Raw genomic sequence first — 18,568 nt, forward strand, 5'->3', positions numbered from 1 at the left:
TGGCTAAACGTAAACCAAATGAAGAATAAAATGGGTAACTTTTGTGTTACGGAGAAAGTTAAAAAATTAAATAGTTACAAATTATTTGGCATTTGAACTAAGTGCTGTCAGTCAATTAGAATGCCCATCAATGAAAGGTGAATTCTAAGTGCCATTATCATATTAGATAAACGTTTTTTTACTCCAGGAACGCAATAGTCACTTGACCATGACCAGCGTTGTTGTAACAACATTCATTGTCCTGGTTGTTTCCATTGTTGTAAGAGCCTCCCCCACCCCCACAGCTATCATAAATATCATATCCGCTGCTTCCCCAGAGTATCCTCCTCCTCCTCCTCCTCCTATCGATCCATAAACCCCAGCACCTCCACCACCTCCACCAAACCCACAATCGACATCGTTAAACCTGGCTCTTCCACCCACCCCTCCCTGAATAAATCCCTTACCACCTTCTCCACCCCATCCTTTGGTTCCATTTAAACTCGTTCCACTTCTTCCACTCGAGTAAAACCCGCCACCACCACCACCTGAAATACAATGAATATATTTTAAGATTTTCGTAAACAGAAGCGAAACTATATTTAAATGGGATGCTAACCCATTCGATTTTTGGAATTTTTTGCTAGCATTGTAAAACGCTTCAGTAAACCAATATCAGTTCGGCCAAACCTTAGGTAATGCATTTTAATTGAGCCGCTATCCATGAGGTCTAATATTTGTATATAGCATCTGTAATACCTAGTTGTATAAACTGTTTTGTCTTACTTCCCCTGTCCAAGATACTATGAGTTGATTTAACGCGTTACCTAATGCTAAATTGCAGGTTTATGCCTGATGATAGTTTGACCCGTACGGCCCCACGCGCGTAATCTTATTAAAATCCGTCAAAGTGAAAGCTGACGTGTGTAAGGTCGGACGAGTTAATGAAAGGTGAGTTTCTTGTTCTGACACGAAAAAACAAAGGAAATTTTGTTCCTCTAGGATCTTTATTGTGATTGTTCAGCGTGCGCTCTTGCACCGCGTCCTATTTAGTTTGAAACCAAATTTTCGAAGTGGTCATATGACAAGATGCTTGTTAATCAAGTTTGGTCGGGCTGGACGGGAAAATATTTGGCTCTCGGTCACGAGGCAAGGAGCGAATAAAATTTTTGATAATCCCAAAAATACATTTATGTATTTCCTTTAACTTCTATTCGCAAGTAAAACTGGTTGGCGACAGAGCTGACTTCCGGTTTGGAAACACTTCCGGTGTTGTAAAACGTTGGTAAGTTATCAATAAAAGGTGTCATACATGAATAGTTCTTTACCAACGCGTCATCATGAAAATCTACAGCCAAATTCGCGTTTAGTTCTTTTTCTAAACGACATTCCAAAAAATGTTATGCTTACAGTTGCTGAAGTGATGGAGGCTTTGTCGAATATTAGGGACTTTAAGATCCACTACGGCGAGGCTCTGGTACGGCAAAAGTGTGAAAGATTACTTCCGGTGACGTCACTACTTACAGTTCGAGCAAGGTTTCCTGCCGTAGCACGGCTGTCTGATGCGGGAAACATGGCGAGTTGACGGAGTGTTCACTACGTGAGTAAACTATTGTATTTTTATCGGATCTTTTATCCTTAGAATGGAAAGGGGGCATAAAAACGTTAATTTGTACTATATTTTAAAATAATATGGGTTTTATGACGTTCTTTTAGCAAAAAAGACTTGCTGGAAGTGTTCCGAAAGATGGACAAGTCAGACAAGTGCACATCGCAAGCATTGTAAGTTCGAAGTTGTTTTTACTTTTGTTCACTTCTAGTCTCTAAAACACTGACGTTTAGCGAAGTTCCATGCAACTTAGTGTAGAACGGGTGACTGCTGGAATATAGGCTGACTTGCTTTGAAAGAGAAAACTGTTTTTCTTTCGATTTTCTTCATTTTCTGTCGAATTAAGCTTACAGCTGAGTGAAATCACTTGACTTGGTTGTTGAGTTTGCCCCTCTTTCAGAGCTTTATGATGATAGGCAGTATTTCTCTCTTGAAATTTGCTCCTGAATAATGACAAAAACTTTGTTAGAACACATTAGCATTCGTAGAACATTTTTTTATTTTAAGGGCTTAAGATAAGGTAAACCAATTTTTCACCTTCTGGTGGGATGCTTTGAAATTACAGATGCACTCTTTAGCAAATCTAGGCGCCAGTATATGTAAGCTGATGGAAACTCTAGGATATTTTGAAGTCGTGAGGGAAGTTTTTCTCTTGATCTGAAAAAAAAAAGTCGTAAAGCTAAAACAAATGTACGCATAATTGTTGACAATGTATCAGACTCAATGTCAAACCCAGCATTTCCACTTGTAACTTAGAAGAGACATTCTACTTTTGCATCTAAGCAGAGGAAAACTTTATGCTTATCTCAGTTTTACCCAATAGCTTTGGTTAAAAATTTAATCCTCATTTTGAAAAGAAGTCGTGCTGGTTAATGCCCAGATAGATGATGACATTCTTTATTTTTCCAAAAATTCCAGTGTCACAGGTTACTGTTCTTTTTTCCTACTCACAAGAGCCCTTGATTTCTATTCTATTATTTTTATTAGGAAGTCAATGCAATGGACAAGAGAGCATGATATCCTTCTTTGCCGAGAAGTCCTTGCCCTAGAAGTTTATAAACACGAAAAGGGAACCAACGAAGCAGGGCGACTGTGGGATGAAATTGCCAAGAATCCTGGAGGGTGCCAAACTGTCAGATTTAAATCTAATTTATCTCAGCGGGCCGTCAGGGAGAGATTTAACCTTATTCAAGGCAGATTCAAAGAAAATGAAAAGACAGAATTGGCTGCATCTGGAATCTCTGTACCAGAACAAGATGAGCTTGATTTACTTCTTGAGGATATAACAGAGAGAGAAAGAGATGGTATTGCAAAAGCTAATGAAAAGAGAGGTCAAGAGAAGGCCACAGCAGAGGATATTAGAAACCAAGCTTTGGAACGGATGGGGCAAACAAAGAAACGAAAATCTGAAGATGGCCAAGAGTCAAAGGAAAGAAAATCCAGGAGAAGCAGTAATGAGGCTCTCCAGTTTATGCAGGAGAATGCCAAATCAGACATGGCTTTAAGAGAGGAAGAGCTTAAGATAAGGAAAAAAGAAGAAGAGACAAAAGCTGCTCAGTTCACAACAATGTTCACTCAGCAGCAATCCGTCTTGCAGGCAATGGCTCAACAGCGAGCTCAACAGCAAGCTCAACAGCAACAACATAATCAACACATGCACAGCAAAGTCAGGCATTGATCTCTGTCTTAGAAAAACTCTTGCAAAAAGAGTGACTCAAAAGAGTCTGGGATTTTTTTAAGAACAGTTCACTTTCACTGCATTTGAGTTTTATAGCAAGAGGTGTTAGATTAAAAGGGATGTGAAATCACGTACTCCATGTATGATTGTTATTAGCAAAGTTGTGTTTTTGGAGGCAGGTACAGGACTGTATTTGAAAGGTGGTTCAGTTTGGATGTGCATGGAAGGTAATCAGAATGTGCCTTTATTTTATATTTGTCTTTTTTAAAAAAAAAAGGTTAACTGGCTGTGTTACGCAAACAATTGAACGAAAAAAATGTTTCTCCTATAGGACATGCAAATTGTTGTGTTACTAGTTCAATTTTCTTTTCGTGGGGACAAGGAGTAAGGGCTTGTTCACACCAGTTGAGCAAGCACAACTGCAATAATACCCAACTTTGACATCTCTAAATTGTGACTCAGGCTTGGGCAGAAGCACAAAAAATTAAGACATTGCATTCTCTTTGTGCTTACACTTTCCTTTTGTAACTGAAATGCACTAATGTAGGGGCAAGTAATATAAAAACTATTGATTGTAGGGTTGTGCTTCCTTCGGGCTGAATCACCCTTGTTGAGAACTTGAATGTAGTGGCTCTGCTTATGTCCTAGTGAGAGCTAAGGTTAATAGTGTCATGGCATATGCAATTCTGAAGATACACCTATCTGGAAAGTCTAAGTATGTGAAGAACAAGGTGGGGTGCACAAAAAATATGGCTTTTGCTTTCATAAATAACCTTGAATTCAAGTACTTTTGAGATTTTCCATGAATTCAAGGGTCTTATGCAAAATAAGTTTCAAGGTCAGGAGGATCACACAGGAAAAAATCTGAGGTTGTGTTTCCATATAGACATGTTAGCCCATTTCTAAGAATAGCACTAACAATGTACATTTTCCCCACACTACTCAGTCCCAACTTTAAGTTCTTCTTAAAGTCCAGAAACTTGAAGTAACTTATTATGTCTCCAAACAGCCACTCCACACTTGTTCTCACTCTACTCATAGCAGTATTGTAAGCTTCCATCTGTGGGGTTAAAGCTCCATTTTTAAATGGACATTGAAGGTGTACACGAATGGGGTAGGCAGGATCCCCGTAAATACAGAGTGGTTGTCCAGCCAGGCTGAAGGCATACTGATTGAGGTCACGCAATAGGCCAGAATCAGCCAGCATACCTGCATCATGCTTTCTGCCCTCTGCAACAAAATTCATGGAGGCACTGTTAAAGTTCAGTCAGATAAGTGAAACCAAAGTCTTATAATATTTTCTTGAAAGAATATTGAAGCATTGAGGGTCTCAAAGGAATAGTTCATTTTTCTTGAAACTATGACAATTCAGGAAAAAATCAAACCATTCATTTGCTTATTCATATATTATGAAATATTGAAATTATTAAAGGAAACATGCTTTCCTCTGGAAATAGTCAGCTTGGCTATGAGAGTGACATGTTTTTATAAGAGGGTGTTTTAATTTCTCATGAAAAAGCAGTTGTATGTTTCCAAGAAGTATTATTCCATGCAATTTCCCACGATGAAAGGGAAAAACAAACCACTTTGGCAGTTGCCTCCTCACCCTGACCCCATATTCAATTTTCTAAAGAAAGGGCAACTTACCAACAGGGCCATACATATTTGCAATCATTCCATTTGGGGTAACAACAGACTGAAACTTGATTCCATGGACACGTTTGTGTCCATTGTAAAGCAACCTCTGGTTAAGAGTGCCGGGCCTACGAAAAGGGCGAACTGTCCCATCAACAAAACCAAAACAGTTATCAAGTGGGCTTCCTTTTAGGTGAACAACTTCAGCAAATCTTTCAAGATTGGCTTGGCTTAGCAGCTGATGATTCCACTGCAGAATGCGATGACTGTGAACTTGACAAATATAATCTAAAACTTGATTAGTTACCATGCACAATACAGGAACGGGCTTAGTGAACATGTGGACCATGTCACTGTATCGGCAAGGGTAACACAACCGCTTCAAAAGCATACACAATCCTTCGGTTCCGTCACAAATTGTCCCTTGGTGACAACTTATAACAGCAGGAATCCGTAAAGCCCGAGAAAGTCTTGGGATGTCAGCTTTCTTGAACCGAGATTCGGACAAACATTCATCTTCGGTCAGGTTTTCGAGGTCGAAACGTGGATACAACTCACACGGCAAGTCCAGGTTTTGTGGGTTGTAAAGGTTGTATAGTAAGAGAAATTCGGCGTCATCGAGGACATTCATGTCATAATAGAGCTCTCTCAATTCTTTCCAAGAGACCATTTTTTCTAAACAAACATACATACAACAAAAAAAACTTGGAGCGGAGTTTTATTTGTTTATATCGAGTTCGACTTCGCCGTACTGCACAAGACTTAATCAATTTGAGTTTGGCGGGAGACGGCGTAGTCGGCCCAGTCTCTTTCGGTTGCATCAGCCGTACCAGAGACTCGCCGTACTGGATCTTAAAGTCCCTATTGATCCAAGTAAGGCCGGTGGACCAGATGACATCCCCGGTTCACTCGTAAAACATAATGCTGCTGAAACTTCCCCTTCATTCTACAGGCTCTTTAATATGTCGCTGTCTACGGGCTCTTTTCCAGCACATTGGAGGCGCGGGAACATTGCACCCGTCTTTAAAAAGGGCGATCCTACCCTAACGGAGAATTACACGCCAATTTCTCTTTTATGCATTGTCTCCAAAGCTATGGAACGATGCGTGTTTAATCACTGCTACCCTCATTTATCGTCTTTACTTCACCAACTCCAGCATGGTTTCCAGCCAGGAAAATCCACAGAAACGCAACTACTTGAGGTGTATCACGATATTTTAGACAAACTAGCCAATGGCCATGAAGTGGACGTAATCCATTTTGACCTGTCAAAGGCATTTGATAAGGTTCCACACAGGCTACTCCTCTCGAAGCTTCAGCTCCTTGGTATATCCGGTCCAGTTTTGTTGTGGTTCTCAAGCTATCTTTCTGACAGATACCAACGAGTTGTTGTTGACGGCATATCCTCAGACTGGCTCCCAGTCACATCAGGAGTACCCCAGGGCTCCATCCTGGGTCCGCCTTTATTTTTGGTCTTCATTAATGACATGTCGTGCTCCATTACCCACGGAAGTAAACTTGGCATCTTTGCGGACGATAGGAAGCTATATCGCCCTATTGTTTCCAATGGATGTCTCCCTGCTGCAAGCTGACTTGGACAACTCCAAAACTTGGTGTGACGACAACGGTATGTCTTTTAGCACAAACAAATGTAACGTTCTACACATGTCAAAGAGAACCTCGTGCCAAAGAGAGAAGTATACATAACATTTAGACGGCCAGACCTTGGACTCGCTTCCTGATACCAAGGATTTAGGAGTGACTGTCACTACTCCATTATCATGGACGACGCACATCGAAGAGATATGTGCCAAGTGTAACAAAGTTCTTGGTTTTGTAAAGCATGTATGCGGTAGAGACATTGTTAACGTATCAACTAGGAAAATGATGTACACTGCGTTAGTTCGCCCAATCGTCGAGTACGTATGCTCTGTATGGTCTCCTTACACAGCAAAGCATCGTAGGCTAATCGAAAATATACAACGACGGGCTACTAAATACTAAACCATCCAGATAGAAAAACCAGCTTCACTGCGAGACTGAAAACTCTTAGTCTACTGCCACTTGAATTCAGAAGAGAAGTCCATGATCTTGTCATTTTATACAAAACTAGGTTAGGTCTTATCAACGCTAGTTTTGACCATCTTTTGCTTCCTGCTAACCATACATACGCAACCCGACGTCATCATCCTGCAAACATCCGCCCTTTATTTACTCATACTCAGCGGTATTTTACAAACTCTTTCTTTCCTCGCACAATTAAATTATGGAGCGATTTACCGAGCAACATTAAGCAAGCTAGCTATTTACATAACTTTAAAGCCTTAGTTAAGCGGTTTTAAACAGAAAAGCTCACCTTTATACTCCTCCCTAACTAAGTGTCGCAGTTGGTCGGCAAATTATTTTATTGTATAGACAAAGTACATAAGTGCATATGTAACCCATATTTTTCTATTCTTTGTATTTTGTAAGGGGACAAATGTCAATTGGGGCTGCCCTGTAGTCCTGCCATTATATTTTTGTTTATTTATTGCGTATCTCTGTCCATGTATTACTTGTAAATTGTATTTTTCAGTGGCAAATCTCAATAAACTAAACTAAACTAATTAACCCCCAACCCTCAAATAGTTATAGATTGGATACTATGCCAGTGGTCATCACTCAGAGAGACACTCCTGCCAAACACCACGGCTAAGCCTATACAACGAGAACGCTGCTTGATTTTGAACATCAGACAATCGACCTCATCTACACCAAGTCAGTAAAGCCCGAGATGCGAGTTTGTTGTTCCAAAACTTTTATTTACAAACATTTGAGCCCAACTAAAACAAAGAACCAGTTTAGAGCGGCTGTACACTCGAAGATCATTTAAATAAGAACAATATTGATGTTTGCGTCGCCTCCTAAACCAACCTTGAGCCAGATAAACTTGAATCAATTATCAACGTACCGATCTAAAACATATTAAGACGGGACAGGAACTGGTCAAGAGTGGTTTTGAGGGAAAAAGGCGGAATTCCTGTTTATGTGAGAAATAATCTAGATGTTTTTGATGTTTATAGATTACAACTACATAGTTTAGTTTTTAGATGTGATCTTTTATAAACACGCAGCAGGTTCTACTTTTCACATATGTATCATGGCGCGCGTATCCCCATTTAAAATCATAGTGAAAGCTGACGTGTGCAGGGTCGGACGGGTTAATGAACTCTGGGTTTCTAGTTCTGACACGAAAAACAAAGAAAAAAGTTTTTCCTGCAGGATCCTTATAGTGATTGCTCAGTGTGCGCTCGTGCATCGTCTCCTTTTAGTGTGAAACCAAATTTTTGAGGTGGTTAATCATGTTTGATCAGGCTAGAAGGGAAGATATTTGGCTTACGGTCACGAATCGTAGCACGGACCGCGGCGCATTCGGCCCGTGCGTCATGACCTCGACCCAAAAACGCAATATTTTTACCGTCAGCTGCCAAATAAGCAAACCAATGTTGGCCGTCAAATTTCTCAGATATCCATAATTAAGAACTATGCGACTGCCTTAATTAGGGTCAAGTTATATCTTTTATAATAAAATTTTTGATATATCAAAAAAATACATTTATGGAAGTCCTTTAACTTCTATTCGCAAGTAAAACTGATTAGCGACAGAACTGGTTTCCGGTTTCGAAACACTTCCGCTGTCGTAAAACGGTAGTCATTTATCAATAAAAGGTGTCATGAATTAACAGTTCTTTACAAACGCGTCATTATGAAAATGTACAGCCAAATTCGTGCGTTTAGTTCGTTTGATAAAAAATATTCCAAAAAATTAATCATCAACCGTCAAATGACTTAAAATTTAACCGTCAACCGTTAACATCACCTTCTCCGCCCCTACTGAGACCCTCCCAGACAACCCTCGATCACGAGCTCGAGCTTGCCGACTAAATTACGACACGTTATATTTTCTGAAATTACATGGCATTCTGAAATTCTCGAGAAACTGAGGAGGGTAAAGACGCATTAATTCTAAAAGCACGAAAGCTCATCGGATACCAGTTGTAATCACTCAGAGACATCCAAACAACCCGGCTAAGCGTATACAGCGAGACTGCTGCCTTATTTTAAACACCAGACAATCGACCTCATCGACAAGTCAGCAAAGCCCGAAATGCGAGTTTGCTATTTCAAAATTTTTATTTACGAACATTTGTAGCCCAACTAAAACAGAGAACCGCTTTAGAGTGGCTGTACACTCAAGATCATTTAAAGAAGAACGATATCGATGTTTGCGTCGCCTCCGAAATACACCTTGAGCCAGATAAACCTGAATCTATTGTCAGCATACCTATCTAAAACATATTCAGACGAACAGGAACTGGTCAAGAGGGGTTTTGAGGGAAAAAGGCGGACTTGCTGTTTATATGCGAGAAGTAACCTAGATGTTGTTGATTGTTTATAGATTAAAACTACATAGTTTAATTTTTAGACACGATCTTTTATAAGTACGCAGTAAGTTCTATTTTTCACATATGTATATCTCAGAACACCGCACATGTTTTTATTTATCTCGGGATATTCATATTCTATCCGAGATTTATTAAAGATTTATTTGCCTCCGATGCATATTTCGAGTTATGGTGCACGCGGAAAGTTTGGAGAGCACAAGAGAGGAGTTGCTCAAAGTGCAGCCGGAAGCGTTCGGAGTTATCAATGCAACACTAAAACTAATACCGGCCGTTCAGAAAACTAAGAGGAAATTTCCTAAATTGACGAGTACCGTGTTATAGTGTTACCTCCTTGAATTGTTGGTTACTAGAATTGACGATCAGAAATTGTGGCGCTTTGTGTTGAAAATCTTAAAAATTGTACGATTTCAAAGGAAAATCATCTATTGAACAACACTTTTGGTACATGCATGCAGAATCTCTTCAGAATAGCATTCACCCCAACGACGCGAAGCCTCAGTCGAAGCAAAAAAGTGCTCAGTTTTGCTTTCACCCACATTCACGCATCGCGTTTGGCATATAAAGTATCGTCGACTCCAAAACTAATTCCGTCGTTTTGAAGAGCTACCTGATGCTCACTGTTCTTAGAAACAATTATCATTTTAGCACATCTTCTTTTCAAAATAGAGCTCCAAAAGGTTAAAGGGAAAACAATCTTGAAAGTTTTGGAACTTCGCGGGTAAACTCGAAGGGAAATCTTCGCTAACAATGACGTCAGTCTGAGCCATCTCCGTTTCTTTTTGATAAATTATAAGCTAATTAGAGCGCACGTTATCATATCATTATGATATAACATTAAATGAAAAGCAGAGATGTAAGGAATCATCACGATATACTCTAACCTGACCATCCATCATCAGCAGTCTGTGCACCATGTCCATTGCTCCCCCCTGACCATGATTTGTATCCAGCATTCCCTGTTGTGTTTGTACTTGCGTCACATCCTTCATGTCTTGACGATGCATAATCTGTCCCTCCTCCGCCTCCAGCTATTATCAATGGTGTGTTGGCTCCTCTCACCACAAACGTTCCTCCACCACCTCCAGAAGAATATGAATTCGTGTTTATTCCTCCTTCTTGACCAACAAGTACTTGAATGACTTCACCCTTGTTTAAGCGGAACGTTCCAATCATTCTTGCTCCTCTTCCTCGGTACTGAATACTGTTAGCGGGTATATCGTACCCTCCTGCAGCTGCTATTGCTTCTATTCTGTAGTGACCAGTGTACGGCACAGTCCACTGTTGAACTCCGCTGGACAGCGTAACTTGTCCGTCATGATCCTGTCCTGTGTAGTGACTGCCTAGCGTTGTTGGACCAATTCTTCCACTGGCGTCGAGGTTTGTAAAAACGACCTTGAAAGCTGAAAGGGAAGAGTTAAGTTATCTACATCGTTATAACCATAATTGTTTTAGCTTTTTTCTTTCATTAGAGTTAAATTTGCATCTACAAAAAGGACATGGAACAGTTAAAATCTTGTAGATTGATCCTTAAAAAATACTCACCATTATTGCAATTATTAAGTTATTTAATATTCAACTTTTTTTATTTAATCATTTATTCAATTCTTTGTCTCTCAATGGATGTGTACCCGCTAGTCACGAAAGTATTTTTCCCCGAAAGTTTATCAAGCATCGCATCTGATTGTGATTGAAATATTGTGTCGATCTTCTTTGTTAAAACAGATCGCTTTTGAAATAGGCCTTCAACTAAAACTGTCCCTTCTTTGCCTCATTTCAGTCCAAAGATTACTGAGCATCACCAACTTTGTTTAAGCTTTCTTCTTTCCCGACGAATTCTTCAAGCAAAACATCTATTTCAGACATGTCGTCCACAGATATTCCACATGCAGTTTGTTCTTGATGCATCTTAGCCTTATACTTCTTCTGGAGAAGAACCCATCGGTCTCTTACTGCCCTTTTATCTTTCAGATGAAAACAGAGTGTCTTCACTTGATTTGACTTTTCTGTGATCGATTCCCACCTTTCTTGCCTGGCAAAACTTCCATTTTTGAACGAAAACAAATCGCTCGCCAGAATTTCTCGAAGCAAAATAACATCATGATCTTCAGTCCACTCCATAGCTCTAAAAGCAAATTACGACAATTCATCTATTTGACCGATGGTTGAGGAAAAATGTAAACTTATTAAGATAAACAAAAAAATATTTTCCGCTGAAATTTCTTCGAAAGACTCAATAGTTAAGCTTACTTTGGCTTTCCATCGGAGGCGGGCGCCGACATCTTTTTCTCAAAGCTACGAGAATTGAAAATGTCCGTGTGTTTATCTATGTTTGAGTATACAATTTGAACAACATGAAAGAAAATAATTCTAAAAATACTAACAAGAGCAAAATAAAATGTTACAACAAGTTTGAGACAAGCTAGCGAGGGAAAAATACTCACGTTCTGGATACAACGCCAAAACTGATGAAGGTTCTCACGTTCGCGCGAAACGAAGGCGACTTGACAGACAACTCCAGAACGCCCACCGGAACAAAAAGTCACTTCTGGTCGCCGTCGCCGTCGCAAAATAGCCTGGTGCTTAAGTTCTCTATTTCAATTTGTAAACCACGCATATTTTCATCTTGTTATCCATGTCTCCATGGAATTCTCTTATATTTATATTCTTTCTCACTTCACTCATTCAAGTTAAGTCAAGTCAATTTTTATTTAAACTTACACAGAAATAATTAACAACTATTCACCGAAGTGGAGGTGGTTAGTGGTGGATATTTACCGAGCCGCGAAGCGGCGAGGTAAATATCCACCGCTCACCATCGACAATGAGGTGAATAGTTGTTTTAGTATATACTAAAACAGTGAGATAATCTACACCACCAAAAGTTTATTTTAATTCATACATTCCAGCAACGATTCCAACATTTTCCCGCGCGTAACGATCCAACGCGGCTCGGATCGCGGTAAAAGATTTTTTGTTGTGAAAACTGCCGTCACGTTATTTCGCTGAAAGATAAAATTTCCGAAGACACTTGTTTAGCTCTGGTAGCGACATTTCTTCAAATGGTGTTGCAAACTCTTTCTGTATTTGAAACCATTCTGTAAAAAATACCATTCAACTTTGATTTTCAAGTGAACAAGTGAGGTTACGCAAGATTAATTTGCATTTGTAAACAAAATATTTTTCATCGGTTTTTATCGATAAACTCCCGGTTACCATTACCTTTAAACACGGCCAAACCAAATTTAGTCGCTTTCTCTGTGTTTTCAGGGACTGCTTCGTCGTTATTTGAGTGATTTATTCGCTTGTCACGGTTGCAAACCGGCACGCCATTTTTTCCCGATTTGCTCGGAGGTAAATAGCAAAGGATATTCGGAGTTTGACTAGCCAATTAGAGCGCGCCTTGAACGCTATCCACTGTTTTTGTATATACTAATAATTATTATTGACTTGATAATGACGCTAAGCGAACGTTGAAACGTCGTAGCATTCGTCTTAAACATTTAACCAAGATGGTTTTTAATTTTTTAAACTTTTCAACTTAATCGCAACTATTTAAAGTTAAAAAGTTTTCAGGGCTCTGAAGAAATGTTTCTCAACCCTAGTCTGTCTAGATCTGCTTTGGGACAATTTGTTAACTGCTGCTCAAAAGCTGTCTTTATAAATTTCCTTTTTCTCTCACTTGGTTGATGATTGATTCCACTCGTCTTGCTCTATGCAGATGTGAATAACTGTTTCATCGCGGCCTGTGCATTTTTTGGACAATGATTTAAAAAATTTACCTTTCTAGCTATCGTATTTCTATTCTTAATCTTCTCCTTTTTCTCTATTGTATGTGTACATGTAGTTTCGACGTTTCATCAAATCAAGCCTTGGCCAAGAAACTCTTAATTGAAGTACGGGCAGTTTACGGTAAGAAGAAGTGGAGGAAGTCAACCATCAAAAGTAAGCCTCTCTCATAATTTCTTTAACAAGAGCAGTGAAAGTTCCTCCAATAAGATACCAGCTGGCCATATCGAATTTATATTGCTATTGATATTTCTCTATAAGAGCCGTTTTGAAGGTACTATGTGCAGGCAATCGAGCCTCTTAGACAAGTGGGTCAAAATAGACTGCGAGCAGTTTCTTTGCTCTAAAATCCGGGGCAATGAAGGTGACAATATCGAAGATGTGCGGTACACATCTTTCGGGCTCCAGCTTAACTCTGCCAGTACTTTTACTTATTTTCTTATTTGTCCTCACTGGCTTCCCTTAGAGCAAAAGAGAGACTGCTTGTAGGCTTAGGTCAAATTAGCGTCATAACCCTACCTGTAGCGAATCTAAGTATGCTGACTAACAAGTAAAATTCATCCATTCAAATCTTGATTCGCCCTCAACTATACGTACGTTATGTCCCGGCCAGATTGCTTGTGTGATGTAGCTATATAAAAAGACGTTGTTTCCAAAAATGGATTAAAGGGTTGAAACGGTTGAATCTATATTTTAACACAAGTCAATTTTTAAAGCGAGTCGAAAGCTGCCAATGCCGTAAGGTGCTATCGCTGAGTGAATAATGTTGGGCAGCAACCAATTTTTCTCGGAGTAACCTCTACTAATTCGTGTCGACAGCATGCTTCGTCAACTAACATACTCTGTTTGTTTTAAATTAGGTGCGGTTCATCAGCATTGGAGATCTATAGGAGATGATAAAATAAGGAAAGCAAACAAAAGCTTTAAGAAGCACCGATGGCGAATCGAGCGAAGCAATCGTTTAAAGAGGGTAAGTATTTTACATCAATTATATAAGGCCAGATTGTTAACGTTTACTACTTTGTCTCTTATGTTTTGGGACAAGTCACTTAAATCCAGTACAAAAAGAGAAAATATGATTAATACCGTTATTACTTTCTCTTGATTTAATACAACTCTGCGCTTGTATTAAATCAGTTGCTTAATAGCAGCCTCCGCTGCTGTTTAACTGCTACAATGTCAACATGATTTTCTTCCAAAGCTTGAGCTAAGTGGCTTATTTTTGTGTCTTTCGTCTATTTCAATATTAGCAAGTACATAATCGAGCTTTTCGTGTCACTGAAATGGCAGTTATGGCAACTTTGGCAATTATTTGACTTCTCAATAGTGCTCCGACAAGGCTCTCACTTGTGTCGATTTTTTGTTCCCTTTAGAAACTTTCTCGACGACTGTATACTCTGGACAACTTGACAGTGCTGTCGGATGGAGACAAGAAAAGGGCACGAGAAATTCTGTCTTCCCAAGACGCATTACATTATATGTCATCGGAAGAAAGCTGCGAAGAAGAGGCAGTAGAACCAAGGAGTGGCCCAACACCACGAAAAGCCAGAAGACTCTCATGGGAGAGGAGCAAACTGAGGAACATTAAAGTGATACTGGATGAGACTATTTTGCCGCAGTAACTGAGAAGCAACGTCGTACAAGTGCACGTGTCAACCGGACTGAGGATGAATCATCACGCCCGATCACGCCCTCACTCAACTAACGGCCTGCGTTGGGCTGTCCGCAGCGACTAAGTCGAGACACTTTTTTCAGCACATTTGACATTTTTTATATACTAGCTGCAAAATTTTATTGATGTTCATTTATTAAGAAAGGAATTGTAGGCACATTTTGCTCAAATAACGAGGACGACATTCGAAGAAGATGTGCTTTTTAAATAACAGAAATCAATTATATGTCACCGATCCATCGACTGAAGTATATGTGTGATTTTACACAATATTAATGAAGCACAGATTTCGCAAACGAAAGATATAAGTCTGATATAGGTCATAGAAAAACGCACGATCACAACATATTAACCTGTCCTGTAATAATGAAAAAGGAAGAGAAAAAACCACTACTGCGCATGCTGAAACAAAAAAAAAGTGTTTCTAAAACAGAACATTGTACTTCCTCCCCTCTAAGTCTGAATACATCAGCAGGAACACGAGGAAAAAATGTTTCCTACAAGTAACCTCATATTTCCGTCGACATTTTGTCTTATTACGTCAACGGAAACAACAGGAAAACGTGTTTCCAAAACGTAACCTTGTATTTCCGTGAACGTTTCGGTCTGACGGAAGTATAAAAATTCATGTTTCCGGAACGTTACCATGTGTTTCCGCACATGTAAACATGAAGTTACATATGCGGAAACATTTGTTTTCTTCAACTGAAACCTAACGGAAACATGTAAAAAAGTGATTCGGTTCCATTGTTACCGCAGCAACACGAGTAAACGTCACCAAACAACCAGTTGATACACGTGTTACCTGTCATGATTCCGCAACGGTTTCACAAATCTCTTTCACGTTCCCGATTACGGATTCTTGATATTTCGTCCTGTGAAGGTCCTTGAAAAACCTCATGCAGGCAAGATCCCTGCGCTTACTTAGGGTTGGGAGAGTAGACAAAAATTCGGATTCCATACGCGCGAAACTATTTATTTAATAGTTTACAATTATGAACTCAACACGCGCAATTATTTATTTAAATATTTTAAATATTTTAAACTTTTTACGTTTGCCACCTTCGTACGGTATAAATTAACTATTCATTTTTATTCCCTTCTCACTTGAGAATGATGACATGGAGTCATCGAAACGTTGTGTGTTTTTCTCGCTAGTGTTTTTTTTTAGGATTTTGTTAAACCTCTGCCAACTAGATCATTTGACCAATTTCCGATAAATGGAGGTGGATATGCGCAAGCACCCAATCTTGGAGCTCCATTGCCACCTTTTGATCCCAACCGTGGTGCATCTCGTCCAGAAACTAAATTGTTTACCAAACCAATAGCCATTGGAATACCAATTGAAGCAAGAATAGTCCCAAGGTCTCCTCCTTCTTGAGTCTGTATTGGTTTAATATGAACACCTTGTCCACTTTGTAAAGCGCCTAAAATATATCTATTCTGTTTTTCAGTTAATACATTATTGTATTGAATGAGTTGATTTATTTTATTCTCTGGTATTAGAAAACCACCTGACTGAACACCTTTTCCAGAAATTGCTTTAACTAACTGAGATGCTCCTTCACTTGCCAAACCAGATAAAGCACAAAGTCCCAATGTCTTTCCAACAGTTGGTAAAAGAGTTCTTCTCAATCTAATAACTGATGTCAAAAGGCTGCCTCCAGTTTGGTTTCTGATGCTTGATTGAGCCAATTTTATATCCATACCTTTTTCCAATTGACGATGTTTGTTAACCGTTTGGCGACTGTCTCTAGAACCAAGAGTTTATCATTACCTGTCAATGCGTTGGAGGCTAATCTCAATGTTATTGACTATTTGTTTTTATAAGCTCTACCGAGATTCCTTTTTTTTTTTTTTTCGATTTGGTGATAGTTTAACGTTGATTTCAAATAACTGTGTCACATCTTGTATATAATATACGTTATACAATGATTCAATCATATAACATATTCAATTAGCAAGAAAAGAGATAAATCAATCAATCAAAAATTTATATTGTCGAGGGTTGTACTGATCTGAGAAAATCCCGATGATATAGTGTCACTGAGATGATTTTTCAAACATTTCTTGCATATAAGTCCAATAATCCACTTTCATAAAGTTTGATAGAAATTGTTCGTAAAGACTATCTTTTTGTTGGAGTCTGGCAACCCATAAAAAGAATCAATCGATAACAACGCGAGCATTATCGACAGCGTTCAATTTGCAGATGAGATTTGCGTCATCTAATAGCTAGATTTGAAATTGTAATTTCATTGTTGGTAACGTGCGATCTTCGAGCTCTTCGAAAAATGAATAAGGGTTGAGAGGAATGATTACATTTACATCATTGTTTCCACTTGTTTACAGGTGTCGTGCTTCAAATCCAGCGTTTTGATAGGCATTAACTATTCTGTGCTCTGTTTCCAGGTACCATAGATTATTTATAACGACGCTTCTTGAGTAATCGGTCTGCTCCAAAGGCAGTACCATCGGCTTTCTTTTGAACCTGGAACTGGACCTCGAAGTAAGCATTATACCAATCGAAAAGACTACTTCGGTCGTTGATGGTGAATTTGTAACTAGTCTTAGATAGTTCTTGATCATTAGCTGGGCTACGAATAACATCATCAAGCTGGATTCTTACTAATTCATTTTGTTATAAATACTGATCTGTTCTGAATGACATTATATTATTATGTTAGATTATTTTACCGTCTGATACCATTACCACTTATCAACCGATTGAGAATCATGTCTGTTGATTCTTCTTGTTATTTTTGATTTCATCTTGGCAGGACTTTTTCATAGAGTGTTGTTATTTTGCATTTGTGTAATGTTCTCATTATAAAATCACCTAATCGTTGAGAAACAGCTTTTCCAAGACGTTCTCCAGCATGTGAAACACCTGCATCAAGAGCTTTTTTAGCAAATGGTTTTGCAACTGATTTGACTCACCATAGAGTCTCTGTGGCTCAGTGGTCTGACGTTCGACTCCTCAAGAGGACTCGAAATTGTTTCTTTGTCCCACACTCGTGACGAGACAAAAAAATTCTTTTTTCTATTTCTTTACTGGGCTCAAAACCTACCACCTTTTTTATTCAAATCGATTCTTGTTTTTCTTGCTGTCATGTTACCCATGAGACTATATCTTATTGACAAGAGCATGATCTGCAGGATTATACCTTTGCATTCATGTCCATTCCATCTGAATCTAAGACTATTACAGGAGTAGTTGTAAGATCCCTCGGTATTTGTACAATTGGCATCCTCGCTACAGTTGTGGGAATTTAGAGCACAGTCGTCGAGGTCTTATATAAAATCAATGGATTGTACCCATCATCATTGTTGTCTCTAGGAAGGAGGGAAGGGGAACGCGGAGCTGTGCAATGCAAAACCAGATCTACGGCTTGTTAATCCAGTCGTCTTAGTGGTAACGTTTGTGTCTTAGATGTGATTTTCGGAGTACGTTATAATTAGGATTATAAAGCTTGTGTTTCTACAATGTTCATTACCTGTCCAGTTATGTATATCCCCGGTGAATCCACGTTTACAAATGCACGTGAATGATCCCTTGGTGTTTTGGCAAACGACGTTTTCATTGCTGCAGTTGTGGGTATCTGTAGCACACTCGTCGATGTCTAAAATAAAGTCAATAGGCCTTTGGTCAATATACTGAATTACAGAGGTCGCAGGAAGTGGGGGGGGGGATGGGGGGGGAGAAGAGGTATGACGTGCAATGCTATTTGTCGCCAGTGGTGTGTGTAGAAGTAAGTTAGAAC

At 39.2% G+C, this 18,568-nt stretch overlaps 2 protein-coding genes, 1 long non-coding RNA gene and 2 pseudogenes across 4 annotated transcripts in view; 2 read left to right on the forward strand and 3 right to left on the reverse strand.

The window, feature by feature from the left end:
• LOC148737111 (uncharacterized) overlaps positions 1–18,568 on the reverse strand; it is a 45,418-nt gene that overhangs the window by 13,859 nt on the left and 12,991 nt on the right. The window lies entirely within an intron of this gene.
• LOC148737113 (uncharacterized) lies at positions 1,247–3,594 on the forward strand (annotated as a pseudogene). The gene is made up of 2 exons (XR_015996125.1): positions 1,247–1,579; positions 2,576–3,594. The product of XR_015996125.1 is annotated as an uncharacterized LOC148737113 (transcript).
• On the reverse strand, positions 3,881–5,580 carry LOC148737114 (uncharacterized). Its single transcript, XM_088747287.1, has 2 exons — positions 4,914–5,580; positions 3,881–4,496 (listed from the first exon to the last, which is right to left on the reverse strand). The coding sequence occupies exons 1-2, from the start codon at positions 5,569–5,571 to the stop codon at positions 4,084–4,086; spliced, it is 1,071 nt and encodes a 356-aa protein (XP_088603413.1). The 5' UTR covers positions 5,572–5,580; the 3' UTR covers positions 3,881–4,083.
• On the forward strand, positions 12,168–14,868 carry LOC148737115 (uncharacterized; annotated as a pseudogene).
• On the reverse strand, positions 15,765–18,362 carry LOC148737116 (uncharacterized). The gene is made up of 2 exons (XR_015996138.1): positions 18,302–18,362; positions 15,765–16,557 (listed from the first exon to the last, which is right to left on the reverse strand). It is a non-coding gene; the product is annotated as an uncharacterized LOC148737116 (long non-coding RNA).

Source organism: Stylophora pistillata, chromosome 2, assembly GCF_964205215.1.
Source record: "Stylophora pistillata chromosome 2, jaStyPist1.2, whole genome shotgun sequence".
Lineage (NCBI taxonomy): Eukaryota > Metazoa > Cnidaria > Anthozoa > Scleractinia > Pocilloporidae > Stylophora > Stylophora pistillata.

Bases quoted from the DNA above. Each gene is read 5' to 3' on its own strand.
- LOC148737114 (XM_088747287.1), bottom strand. From the start codon at position 5,571: ATGGTCTCTTGGAAAGAATTGAGAGAGCTCTATTATGACATGAATGTC. The intron at 4,497-4,913 runs GTAAGTTGCCCT...ATTTTGTTGCAG, and splicing joins AAATATGTATGGCCCTGTTG to AGGGCAGAAAGCATGATGCA.